This window comes from Rhea pennata, chromosome 25 (genome assembly GCF_028389875.1).
Source record: "Rhea pennata isolate bPtePen1 chromosome 25, bPtePen1.pri, whole genome shotgun sequence".
Lineage (NCBI taxonomy): Eukaryota > Metazoa > Chordata > Aves > Rheiformes > Rheidae > Rhea > Rhea pennata.
Genome location: NC_084687.1, coordinates 3545865 through 3557042, shown reverse-complemented (window position 1 = coordinate 3557042; position 11178 = coordinate 3545865). Strand labels below are relative to the sequence as shown.

At 60.6% G+C, this 11178-nt stretch overlaps 3 protein-coding genes across 4 annotated transcripts in view; 2 read left to right on the top strand and 1 right to left on the bottom strand.

Moving 5' to 3' along the window:
* RPS10 (ribosomal protein S10) overlaps positions 1–11178 on the bottom strand; it is a 382514-nt gene that overhangs the window by 348624 nt on the left and 22712 nt on the right. The gene's annotated exons all lie outside the window — the stretch shown is intronic.
* On the top strand, positions 2531–5201 carry LOC134150749 (probable E3 ubiquitin-protein ligase makorin-1). The gene is made up of 8 exons (XM_062594800.1): positions 2531–2601; positions 3155–3274; positions 3417–3724; positions 3971–4062; positions 4217–4416; positions 4648–4758; positions 4840–4972; positions 5049–5201. Exons 1-8 carry the CDS (start codon positions 2531–2533, stop codon positions 5199–5201), a joined length of 1188 nt encoding a protein of 395 aa, XP_062450784.1.
* On the top strand, positions 5910–10788 carry FANCE (FA complementation group E). Of its 2 annotated transcripts, XM_062595088.1 has the most exons (11): positions 5910–6384; positions 6699–7329; positions 7835–7879; positions 8195–8254; positions 8364–8507; positions 8589–8712; positions 9335–9410; positions 9574–9640; positions 9749–9874; positions 10126–10226; positions 10418–10788. In XM_062595088.1, the coding sequence occupies exons 1-11, from the start codon at positions 6161–6163 to the stop codon at positions 10419–10421; spliced, it is 1602 nt and encodes a 533-aa protein (XP_062451072.1). In that variant the 5' UTR covers positions 5910–6160; the 3' UTR covers positions 10422–10788. The 2 variants fall into 2 exon arrangements, with proteins under 2 accessions (XP_062451072.1, XP_062451073.1); XM_062595089.1 differs by lacking the exons at positions 9574–9640; positions 10418–10788 and having other exon boundaries at positions 10126–10209.

Below are 11178 nucleotides of genomic sequence, written 5' to 3'. Positions count from 1 at the left end.
CCCTCTGTGAAAGGGAGCCGGATTGGCACCCACCCTCCCCCTCCTAGCAGCAACGTGAGGATTAATTTGAACATTCATTGCAAAGAGCTGTAAAACATAGTATAAAAGCAAAGGATTTGTAAAGGGGGAGGGAGCGGTGAGATGGTCACAAAACCAGGGACCTCCTGGCCCGTGGAGCGTGGCAGCGTTGAAGCTTCGGGGTCTGCCCGAACCCCTTGCCCAGCGCGACGCTGAGACTTTTCCCTCGCCACCTTAGCAGTGGTAGCGAAAGGCCTGCGGTGCTGCAGGCGCCCGGATGGGGAGCCCCGCGCCGGGGGTCTGCGTCGCCCTTGCTCTCGGAGAGAAGACGGAGCCGGGGACAGGCCGAGGCCTCTCCCTGAATGGCAGCGTGTGACCTGAGAAGCAGCATTTACCCACCTGCAGCTTGTGATCCTGGGTGTCCCGAGCAGCCTTATTAAAGTACAGATAATCCCCAGGGGTCTCGTGGGATTTAATTAGTCGTTTTGATTTTATTTTTTGCTCCTCTTCAGGGTAGCGGATTTCCCTGGTGCAATAATTCCTTTAAAAGCCCGAGGGGGAAGGGTGCTCGGTTTCCCCTCCGCGTTACGGGACTGGCTGCTCCCACGGCGTCCCCCAAAACCCGCCCGCAGGCAGAGCGGCTCTGCACCCACCCTGCTGCCGCTGCTGGCCCCGCGCCGAGCCTGGGGCCACGGCTCCGGCTCCTTGCTGTGCCTCGGGTTCCCCACGCTCTATCCCAAAGGGCCCCTTTCCCTTCCCTGGCTCGCGGGGGTGCAGGGAAGCCCTCTACGTTGCTAAAGCACTTTGACGTCCTCCCGTGGAAGGAAGCGGAGGGGGGTGCATGCAGGACCCGGTCACGGATTTGTCCCTTCCTGAGCCCCCCGGCGGCCCCTGCTCAGCACCGGCCCCGGGGCCGCAGGACTCGCGGTTTCATCGCCCGAGGAACTTTTTGCTTTTCCCCTCTCCTGACAGCATAACCACCCTCAAATCCAAATGTCTATTTTTGCTAGAAGTACAAACCTCCAAGCATTTTTAATAATATAAATAGCATTAACAGACTGACTTAACTTTAAATAAATCTGAACTAAATATTTAAGAACCTTTTAGGTGCTCTCCCAACCTTTCTTTGAGGGGTTTCTCCTGGCCCGGGCTGCCCGTGGCGGGGGTTTGCAGCAGAAGCGATGGGAAGCGCTCTGATCTCCCAGGTCTTGGTTGCTGGTGTCACTTCTCTCCCTGCGTTTGCCATCAAGCCTAAAGGCAACGAGAACCGGTCATAAGCACGAGCTCAGCCTTGGAGCCGAGCGCTTCCTCCCCAAACATCTTTGCCACGGCTCTTGCTTCAGGGGGTGAAGCTGGGCAACGACCTGAGCCCCTCGGGGTGCACCGATAGCCACTGCGTCCTGCCGGCGGGCCGGGAAGGGGCCAGGCGTCTGGGCAGAGGATGGCGAGAGGGTAAAACCCTCCTTGCCCAGGGGCTGAGTTTGCATTTCGGATCGGCCCCTCTGCTAGCTCGGAGGAGAGGCAGGCACCCGGCAGCGAGCTGCCAGGCGTCTCCTCCGTTTGGGGATCAGGAGAGGGTCCGTGTCGCTCAGGCTGGGGGGAAGGAGAGCTCGGACACGGCCCGCGGGCCGGAAGAGCTGCGGCAAGCAAGCTCGGGGCCTCCGCTGCTGAGCCAGGCAAGCCGAGCCGGGGCTCCGCGTCTCCGAACCCTGCCTCCGTGCTCGGCCCTGTCTAAACACCCAGAAATTTGCAGGAAACAATTGCAAATCCTCCAGCTTTTTTTTTTTTTTTTTTCCCTGTTCATCTTTCTGCCCTCTGGGGAAGCTGTAACTTCTCCCGCTGCGTTTCCCATGTCCCATTTATTCTCCAGGTCTCAGCGCCACGAGGGGTGCAGGGGCCTTCCCACGGCGTAGTGCAGCCAGCTGGGTTCCCCGAAGCCGGGTGCCGTCTCCTCTCCTCCCTCCTCCTCCTCGGCAGAGCAGGACACGGGGCTGCGGCTCTCCCTCTCCGTGGAAATAAGACACGGTTGGGCCGCGCCATGGGGATGGAGGGGCACAAGCAGCTGGGCACATGCAGAGCCTGCTCACGTGGGCTTTGCCCAGGAAAAGCCCCGGCCAGGCTGTGGCTCCTGCGAGCCCGGAGCGCCGGCAGTAGCACGATGCACGCCGGCGCACGGCGCTGCGCGGTGCACGGCGCTGCGCACTGCAAACAGCGGGGAGGAAGGAAGCTGCCTTTGGGCCAGCCTTGGCCCCCCCCATCCTGGGGCTCGGGGGCCACTGGGGACCCCCCCACGCTGCTGACCTCCCTCCCTGCGAAGCGGGTGGCTGGAGAGCCCCAAACCTCATCGCTGGGATGGAGGGGGGGAGCCAGCAAGGAAAGGGTTAAGCTGCTGGGCCTGGGGCCGCCAGGGTTACCTGGGTGGGACCGGGTGCTCCCACCCTGCCCATCCAAGGCCATAAATAGCCCTGGGAGGGCTCCCTGCCCCCTCAGAAGCTGCTGGCTACAGGAAGAGATGGAGCCCGGGTCGCTGGCGGCATCGGGGGCGCCGAGGGCCCAGGGGGGCCGCCCGAGACCCCTGTGCAGGTAGGGCCGGGGGTGCTGGGCCCGGCTGCTGGGGGCCGGGGCGGGGTGCGGTGCCCCCGTGGCCGAGGGTGTTGCGGTGCGGGGCTGCGGGGGACTGAGCCTGGCCGTCTGCCCTTGAGCTGGGGGTCCCTGGGGCACCCATCTGCCCGCAGCCCCCCGGCCGAGAGCTCCCGCCGCCTTCCGTGCCCCACGGGGGGATGAGGCTGCCCCACTGGGGCCGGGAACTGCCCGGCCCCAGCAGCCGCCCGGCCCCGGCCCTCGTTTGCTCAGCAATTAGCCAGGAGATAAGGCAGAGTGGGGCAGCGAAGGGGGGGGGGCAGAGCTGGGGCCCTGGGTGGGGGGTTGTGCTGGCTAAGAGCTGCTCAGCCACTGGGTCCGCGCCCAGGACCCAGGGGTGACACCAGCCCCGTCCAGCTGGAGCCCATGCCCCTGGAGGTATGCGTGTGGGTGTCACACATGGGTGCTGTGTTTCGGGGTGGCCGGGTGTTGGGGGGTGCAGGGCTGGTGGGTGCTGGCCCCAGCCTCCCTCCACGTGGGCTTTTCCGGCTCGCAGGAATTTTGCCCGCGGATCCTGCCGATGGGGCCAGAGCTGCCGTTTTGCCCACGACAGGAAGTCGGCCCAGATCTGTAGGTACTTCCAGAGCGGGTTTTGCAGCTATGGAGAGCGCTGCAGGTGAGGCTGCATGGTGGAGGGTTGGGATGATGCAGGCAGGGGCGTTTGGCCAGGCCCAATGCCACGGGGAAGGGCTGGCAGCAGAGGGGTGCTGCACTGGGCCAATGCACCCTTCCCCTTGTCTGTCCTTGGACTCCTCCAGCTACCAGCACATCCAAGAGGAGCCGCCGGGGAGCCAACAGGGCCCTGAGCCCACCGGGCCCCCTGGCCACCAAGGCTCAGAGCGTGTCCGCCTGCGCCAGGGGCCGGCCCGGAGCCGGGGGGGAGCCAGGCGTCGCTCAGCCCCAGCTGAACCCAGCATGACGCAGCTGACCTTCAGGTTCCCAAGCATGCAGTTTGAGGAAAATGAGGAGGAGGAGGAGGACAAGGAGAACATCCCAGCACCTGATAATACCCCTGGTCAGGCTGTCGATGGAGAACTTGTCCCTGCACACGCTCAGGGTGCCTCAAGTAGGTGCTGGACTGAATGGGGGGCTGAGCTGAGAGTCTCAGGGAGGTGGTGGAGCATCCAACACACATCTGCCCTTGCCCAAATGCTTCTTCCTCCATCTCCAAGGTGGTCCCAACTGAGGCTTCCAGCAGCTTTGGGATGGGGACCTACATTGCTAAATCCTGTGCCCTGTGGGCAGCTGGCTGGGCTCTTTGGTGATGGGCTGGGAAGGGCTTTTTGCCCTCTAAGAGCTCTCTTGCCCTCAGGCTCCAAACCAGGAGGGCTGGGACTGCAGCTGGCTCCCTCTGGTGCAGGAGAGGCAGCGGCGGAGACAGCGACGTGGGCTCAACATGCAGAGGTGGGCTCCCAGCACCGCGGGTGGGGGGCTGTGTGCACGGGGGCTGCAGGGTGTCCCGAGCTAGCAATGAAGTGTGTGTGTGGGGAGGGAGGGGTTGGGGCTCGGAGCAGGGCAGCGCCGGGCCGGTCACAAAACGCTGCGGCTCTGCTCGCAGGCAGCTGCGGAGCTGGGCGATGCGGCGCGGAGGGCACGGAGCGAGGCCATGGTGTGCGGCATCTGCATGGACCGGGTGTACGAGAAGGCACTGCCGGAGGAGCGGCTCTTCGGCATCCTCCCCAACTGCGGCCACGCGTACTGCCTGGGCTGCATCCGCAAGTGGCGCCGCAGCCGGGACTTCCAGACTGCGGTCGTCAAGTGAGCCCGTCCCGCTCCCCTAAATCCTCCTGGCACGGGGCCGGCTGCAGGGACGGGGATGCTCGTGAGCAATTAGCCCTCTTGTGCGCAGTGGTGCTGGGACTCTGGCCCAGCACAGGGGGGCTGGATGAGGCCACCAAGGCGCTTGGGCTGTGCCCTCCTGCTGGGGGCTCCTTTTCCCTCGCTTTTTCCCGTTTTGGAAGACCCCTTGCACGTGTTGTCTTTTCCCAGGGCCTGCCCGGAGTGCCGTGTCACGTCCAGCTACTACATCCCCCACAAATACTGGGTCTCGGAGGCGGATGAGAAGGAGAAGCTGATCAAAACCTTCAAGGCCCGGACAGGGTGAGTGCCCGGCGTCGCATCTCAGCGGTGCCTGTACTATTTCTGCCTGCAAGCTTGTAACGATGCTTCCAAATCTCCTAGGAAAATAAGGTGCAAATTTTTTGTCCGGAGCCACGGCCACTGCCCGTTTAAGTCAGACTGCATCTACCTGCACGAGTTCCCGGCTGGCTGGGCTTCTCGGCACAGGCGGCGGCGGCGGCTGAGGATCCCAGTTGTAAGTAGGCAGCGCTCGCAGGTCTGTGTCCGTCTGCCCTTCCGGAGCTGGATTTCAGCGTTGTCCTGTGTTGCAGGAGCCTGACCCTGTTCTCTTGGAGAGCTCGGACGAGGAGGATGAGGAGCTCTACATCCTCGAGTGGGCTCTTACCTTGGCCCTGATGGAGACCGGCCAGTACTCGATTTACGGTCCGGAGAGCATCTTCACGGACTTTAGCGACTCCGACTAGGCCCTCTGGGATACCCTGCTGGGTCCCGATGCTCTCAGCAGCGACAAAATCCTTTTCTGGGAGGGGGAAGCATCTCCTTTTACAGTGCCTATCTGCCTCTGGCATCGCCTCGAGGCAGCTCTGTGCGTGGTGGGGGCATCCCTGGCCCCTTGCCCTCCTGGGTGGATGCCGTGGGTGCCGTGTTTTGGCTACCATCCTGCCCATGGAGGAACCGATCACGTCCTCCCCTCTGCGAGGGCGAGGGGGCGAAAGGGGTTGCAGTGGTCCCTTGGCACTGAGGGCAGCGTCCCCTTCTCCCCAATCTCCTTGACAGGGCAATGCTGGCACCTGGGGGGCTGCAGGGTGGTGTGGGTGGGTGCTGGGAGAAAGGGGGCTGTTCTTAGTGCATGTGGGGCTGGGGGAGGCCTGGGTGGGTGGGCCGGGCAGCTGTGCTGTGCTATTTTTAAACTGCTTTTTAACCCAAGTGTGGAAACTATGAAATAAAACGAGCTCTGCGTAATGCTGCCGTGGGGCTCCTTCCTGGATTGGGGCTGGGGGGGGGGGGGCGGAGGAGGCCGGCGGTTCCTTTAAGGGGCGATTTGCGTAACGTGGAAGATTTGCATACGGGGCGGGTTTGCATGGCTCGATTTGCATACGGCGCGCGCCGGCCCGGAAGCGGCGTGGAGGCGCCGGGGGGCCAAGAAAAGAAGTTAAATATAATTTTTTTTAGAGGGTTCAGGGGAGTGCTAAGTCCTTTGGCACTGCTGCAATCCTCAGCTCCGTAACGCTTCTGCATCCTCGGGTGATAAACTATTTTTGCGACCACCTCAGCCGTGAGCAGGATGAGGGCAAACGGCTGGAGGTCGGCCGGGTCCCAGGTGCGCTGATCCTCCTTGCAGCCCTTCTGCCGCCAGCCAGCTCGGGCTCCCCTCGGTCTTCCAGCGCTCGGCCGGTCAAGGGGCCCCAGTAGCCCTGCAGCAATGGAGCGCCCGTGCCCGCCTTGGCTGAAGAGGTTCGACAAGGCATCCCGCCTCCTGCTCCACGCGCTCGCAACCGGCTCGTCCGGGGCTCTGGCCGCTTTCCGAGCGCTGCAGCGTGGCCAGGCTGGCGAGGGACCGGGGCAAGCGTTTTCCTGGCAGGCTTTCACGGCAGCCCTGTGCTCAGAGGAGCCCACGCTGGAGGGGCTTGAGAAGACCCTGGCTGTGTGAGTTGGCCGCGTTTCCAAAGCTCGTGGGACCTTCCCAGTGCGGTGCGGGTGGGTTGGCGTGTTGGGCATCCAGTTCTGCAGCACGTGTCCCCTTCCCTCTGGCATAATGGTCAAAATGGGAAGTCAGGATGCTGGCAGGAGGCCTGTTGGTCTTGCAGGTCTTAGCTGAAAAAGCTTGTATAAGTATTGGCTGAGTCCTCTCATATTCTAGCCCATTTAGACACTGTCCCGCGGGCAAGTTAACACGCAGGGACACAGAGCCTTGCTGGGCTTTGCTCTGACGTGTCTCTCTGTTTTCTCCCCTTCTTTAGCAAGCCGCTGCTGCTGCTTCTCCCTGTTGTGTGTCAGAGAAACCTCTTCTCTCTGCTGCATGTGGTACAAGCTGTGGTGCCGCGGGATTGCCTCAGCCGGCTGCTTCAGGCCGTGACACAGCACCCTGGTGTGGATCCTTGGGTGCAAACGCTGGGAGATCTGCTCCGGCAGGGGCTGAGGGAAGAGGAGAGGTCCCTGTCCCCCGCTGCCCTGACGGATGGGTGCCAACAGCAGCTTAGATGCCTGTGCCAGAAAATTGCGGGCAATGCCCAGAGCAAACCAGAGGGGCAAAGGAGACTGAACTGGTGCATCAGCAAAGGGCCTACCCCCACCGAGGACACGGCTGGCTCCGTGTTTCAAGATGGGAAACGCAAGAAAGCGTCAGAAAAGATTCTGGAGTTGAAAGAGGAGAGGCATGGCAAAAGGTTGGTGCTAGAAGAGGCTGGATTTGACCTGTACCTCCCAGGACCCCTAGAGGAGTTGCCTGCGGAGTCATCGGGGGACAGACCTGCTCAGAGCCCAGTTGGGTCTGCTCTGGAAAGCTCCCAGCAGGATACAGCCGTGGAGCCGAGCAAGGCCAGGCAGAGCTCGCAGGCAGAGCTGGCAGCGGAGGTCCAGACCTTTCTCCAGGTACCAGGTGGCTTTTGAATCCCTTTGGTTTCTTGACCTTGTCCTGGCCTGCCCTGCCCAGTGCTGCTGGAGATATGGATGTAGTGCTGGGAACATCCCCGCATTGCCTGCAGCAGCCTTGTGAGCAGGGAGCCAAGCTGAGACCGAGACCATACTGCAGTTGTGGTGGGGCTGTGTGGCTTTTTTTTTGTTTGCTTGATTGTTTTTTTTGTTTTAACTCACCTTCCCTTTCAAAACACTGGTGATGCCAAGCACCAGCCCTGCACCATACAGCCAGCCATGTTGCCCAGTTTCAAAATCAAATGATGTGGGAAACTGCTCTGCAAAATGGAGTTGTCATATTAGCTGACTTCTTAACTGGCCTCCCACTGTCCCTCCTTTAGAAATTAAGGAAGTAAAATGAGCCAGCAATGCCTTGCCAGAGTGATTTACTTTTGTCTTCCAGCCAGGGCACCTGCTTCTTCTTTAAAATCTGATTTTTGTTCCTTCATCTTGTTTTTGCCAGATGCATGGGCCAAGGCTGAAAAGGCTGCTGCAGGTGGAGTCCAGTGTAAGTGGTTGCTTCTACCTTTCTCCTTGGAGCAGATAGTTTAAACTAGCTCATCCAGGGCCTCCAGAAGGGCCGGGATAAGGAGTTTCACAAGAAGGCATCAAAAGATAGGCCAGTTGCTGCCTCCCTCGGGCTCATATGCTGATACCTATGTCCCACTTGCTAAGTGTCACTGTACGATGAGTAACACCAGTGACTGTGCTGGGGGGTCAGCGCTAGCCAAAGAGGGCAGGCAATGAAGAGGGAACAAACCCTAAAGTTCTGTTTTGGTTTATTTGATGGAGATCTGTTACCAAAGAGTGTGTTTCCTTGCAGCACTCCGAGCTGAGCATCCCGCCCGAGCTGCGTATCCTGAACGACTGCTCTCCTGGCCAGGTGAGTGTTGGTATCCTTGTGGCCACCTCTGGGAAGGGCTGCTGGGTGCCTAGCACTGCAGAGGGCCTGCTGCTCGCCCTGACATCTTTGTCTTCTCTGCCCCCACCAGCTTGAGGGGCTGTGCTCCTTTCTGCAGCTTTCCACTTGCCCAGAGCATCTCCTGGTACGTTTCTGCACGTGGCTGCTGGCTCTCACCCCTGATCTCAGCTACACCAGCGCAGCCATCCTGGCAGAGCAGCTCTTCCTCGCACGAGTAAGTGCCCTGGCAGAGGTTTCAGGTCGGGTCTCCGTCTCCCTCACCTGCATCCTGATTTCCTGCCTTTTCTGTCCTTAGGTCCTGGCGCTCACCCAGCCGCCTTCCCGCCACCTCATGGCTGCCCTGGCTTCGTTCTGCTCCAAGTACGCGCAGCCCTTCTGCCGAGTCGTGGTGGCTCCGATCCTGCAGGGACCCAGAGAAGGTGAGCTGGGCTTGTGCCCTCCTTTCAGCTATGGTCAGAAGAGATGCAGCTTGTTTTGGGAACAGTTGCAGGAGCTGGAGAGAGGCTGTGGGCTGCAAATGGCTCCATCCAGTTGAAAGGGAAGCTCTAGCTGCAGAGTACAGTCTCTCAAAGGGCATTTATCAACTAGATTGTGCATTAGGAACTACAGAGGGCTCATTTAACTTGGAAAAGTGAATGCTTGGATGTTTGGATGGGAGGTGGTTTTACCGATGCCTGATATGAACAGGGATGGGGAGCATGGCTGTTTCCCAGCATCAGCTCTCCTGAAGAGAAGCTGCCATCCCTCCGTAAGCTTGGGGCTTCCTGCCAACTGCTAATTCTGGGGCCAAAACTGCCCCTGGGGGTGGCTCTGGTGCAAGAAGAGAGTTTGCATGAATCCTCAAGGGGCAGCATCTCCCTTTGACTGGGACTGGTGGTAATTAAACCCTTGCTGCAGATGGACAAAGGAAACTGAATTCTCCCAAACTTTAGAGGGGGTTCTGGGTGTCCTGACTAGGTCACACGCCCCCCCAGGGAGGGGGTACTGAGCAGGGTCGGGTGCAGCCTCTGGAGGCTCTGCCTCTCTGCTTTGCCCCTGCAGGCCCTGAGCAGACCAAGCTGGTGTGTGAGCTTGTGGAGGAGTGCCTGGAGCCGGAGTATGTGCGACTGGTGCTGAGGTAAAGGAATATGGGGGCAGAGCATGTTTGCTTGTGCCCTTGCACCTGCCTCAGATGGGCCTGCCTGGCTATGGCCACTCAGGAGAGCCAGCACAGCTCTGAGTGGTGCACCACATCCAACCCTCATGGCCTGGCTGTGTCCCCTCTTTACTGTCCTTTGCAGCCAGGTCCTGGAGGTGCCTTTGTCGGAGAGGCTCCTGCCAGTTGTGCAGTCCGTGCTGGGGAGGCAGGTGAGGGGACTCTCCCTTGTCCTCTGGATTTTGTTGCTGACCCTTGCAGTGCTCAAAGAGCGCTGGAGCAAGGGCCTCTTCTCCTCTCTGCTTGCGCCTCTCTTCCAGGAGGTGCTGCCCTCTGAACTCTTCGATCTCCTGGTCCTTACTCTGTGCCAGCATGCCCCAGCCTTTGCCACATCGCTGAATTATGCCAAGCTGATGATGGCTGTGCTCACCTTGTACCAAAGTCATGTGAGTAAGACCAGTATTTAAGGCTAGGTGCTGAATTTTGACTTTCTGGGGCTCTGGATGCAGCAGACCAGACAGAGATGAGCTGACCTGCTCCCAAGAGCTGGGCCCTGGGTCTCCGGTAGGCTCCTGGGAATGCAGCTCTGCTCTTCAGGAGGTAGCAGTGCCTGCTGGCACTGAAATGGAGAGCACTGGCTGCACCATGAGCCTCAGTGCCAAGCGGGGTCTGAGCACTGTGCTCCTCTCCTTCCCAGGTCACGGCAGCCCATCGGGGCCGTCTGTCTGCAGCTCTGGGTCAGAGCAATGCGGCGCTGAAGAAATCACTGCAGGCTGTGCTGGAAGAAGCACCTCCCAGGTGAAAATGCAAAAATGCCTCCTCTTCTGTAGGGCTGGGTGTGCTCGGAGCGGGGACAGGAGCATCTCCGCTCTCCTGTTTTGCGGTGTGTGATGGGAAACCGCTGCGATGCCAACAGAAACTGTGGTGGAGGGAACCTGGGGCAGGTTTCTCTATTCCTGGGAGATCTCTGATTTCTCTCCTCCTTGCAGGTGATGGCGGTGAAGGGGAGCAGCAAGGGAGACTGGCGCCAGCTTCCTTGTGCAGCGGCCGCTCCTTGGAGAGGCAGCGGCTGCAGCAGGCATCCCTCGCCGGGATCGCTCGCCAGCACAGCGGAGGCTCCGGGACCCAAAAGCCGCAGGGGATGCGGTGCGCGCTACAAGACAGTGTTTCTGTCGAGCACCTCCGCGGCTGAGCCTGATGGAGCCCGCGGCACGGCGGAAAGGAAACCGAAGCGAGGGGGTGCGCGCAGTGAGCGAACGCCTCCCTGCAGCGCTGCGGTGCTGCGCGCGGCGTGGGGTGACGCTGCCTTTGGGGCTTGAAGATGAGGGTTTTCGTGCTTAAACACTGAGTGTGTTTCCAAGCTTTGCTGAGCCTGGTCTGTCTCCGGGAGCCTGGATGAAGCTCGGCTGCGGTCGAGCCTGTTCCCCGTCTCCCTTTGTTGTTGCCCAAAGGTATATCCGAGGCTGTGCTATGAGCAAGCAGGTGTCTTGTGTGTCCTGTGAAATTTAGAGCTTGGTTTCCCAGCAGATGGCCCTGAGAAATGCCCAGATTTGGAGGATTTTGCTGCAGCCATGGCTGCATGCCCTGGAAATTAGCTGGGCGGGGAAGGGGCGGTTGGAGTGAGGGGGCTGTTTCCCCACCCTGACACCCCCCCCCCCCCGCCGCTCTCCCAGGCTGTGGTAACCGCCCACCATGGGCGGGGCAGGGGGAAGGGGGGAAGGTCTGGAGGGGCTTCAGCGAAAATGCACCT

Coding starts and splice junctions, on each gene's coding strand:
- FANCE (XM_062595088.1), top strand. CDS start 6,161: ATGGAGCGCCCGTGCCCGCCTTGGCTGAAGAGGTTCGACAAGGCATCC. Junction 9,411..9,573: donor TATGTGCGACTGGTGCTGAG/GTAAAGGAATAT, acceptor TGTCCTTTGCAG/CCAGGTCCTGGAGGTGCCTT. Junction 9,875..10,125: donor TCACCTTGTACCAAAGTCAT/GTGAGTAAGACC, acceptor TCTCCTTCCCAG/GTCACGGCAGCCCATCGGGG.
- LOC134150749 (XM_062594800.1), top strand. CDS start 2,531: ATGGAGCCCGGGTCGCTGGCGGCATCGGGGGCGCCGAGGGCCCAGGGG. Junction 2,602..3,154: donor CGCCCGAGACCCCTGTGCAG/GTAGGGCCGGGG, acceptor TCCGGCTCGCAG/GAATTTTGCCCGCGGATCCT. Junction 4,759..4,839: donor ACCTTCAAGGCCCGGACAGG/GTGAGTGCCCGG, acceptor CAAATCTCCTAG/GAAAATAAGGTGCAAATTTT.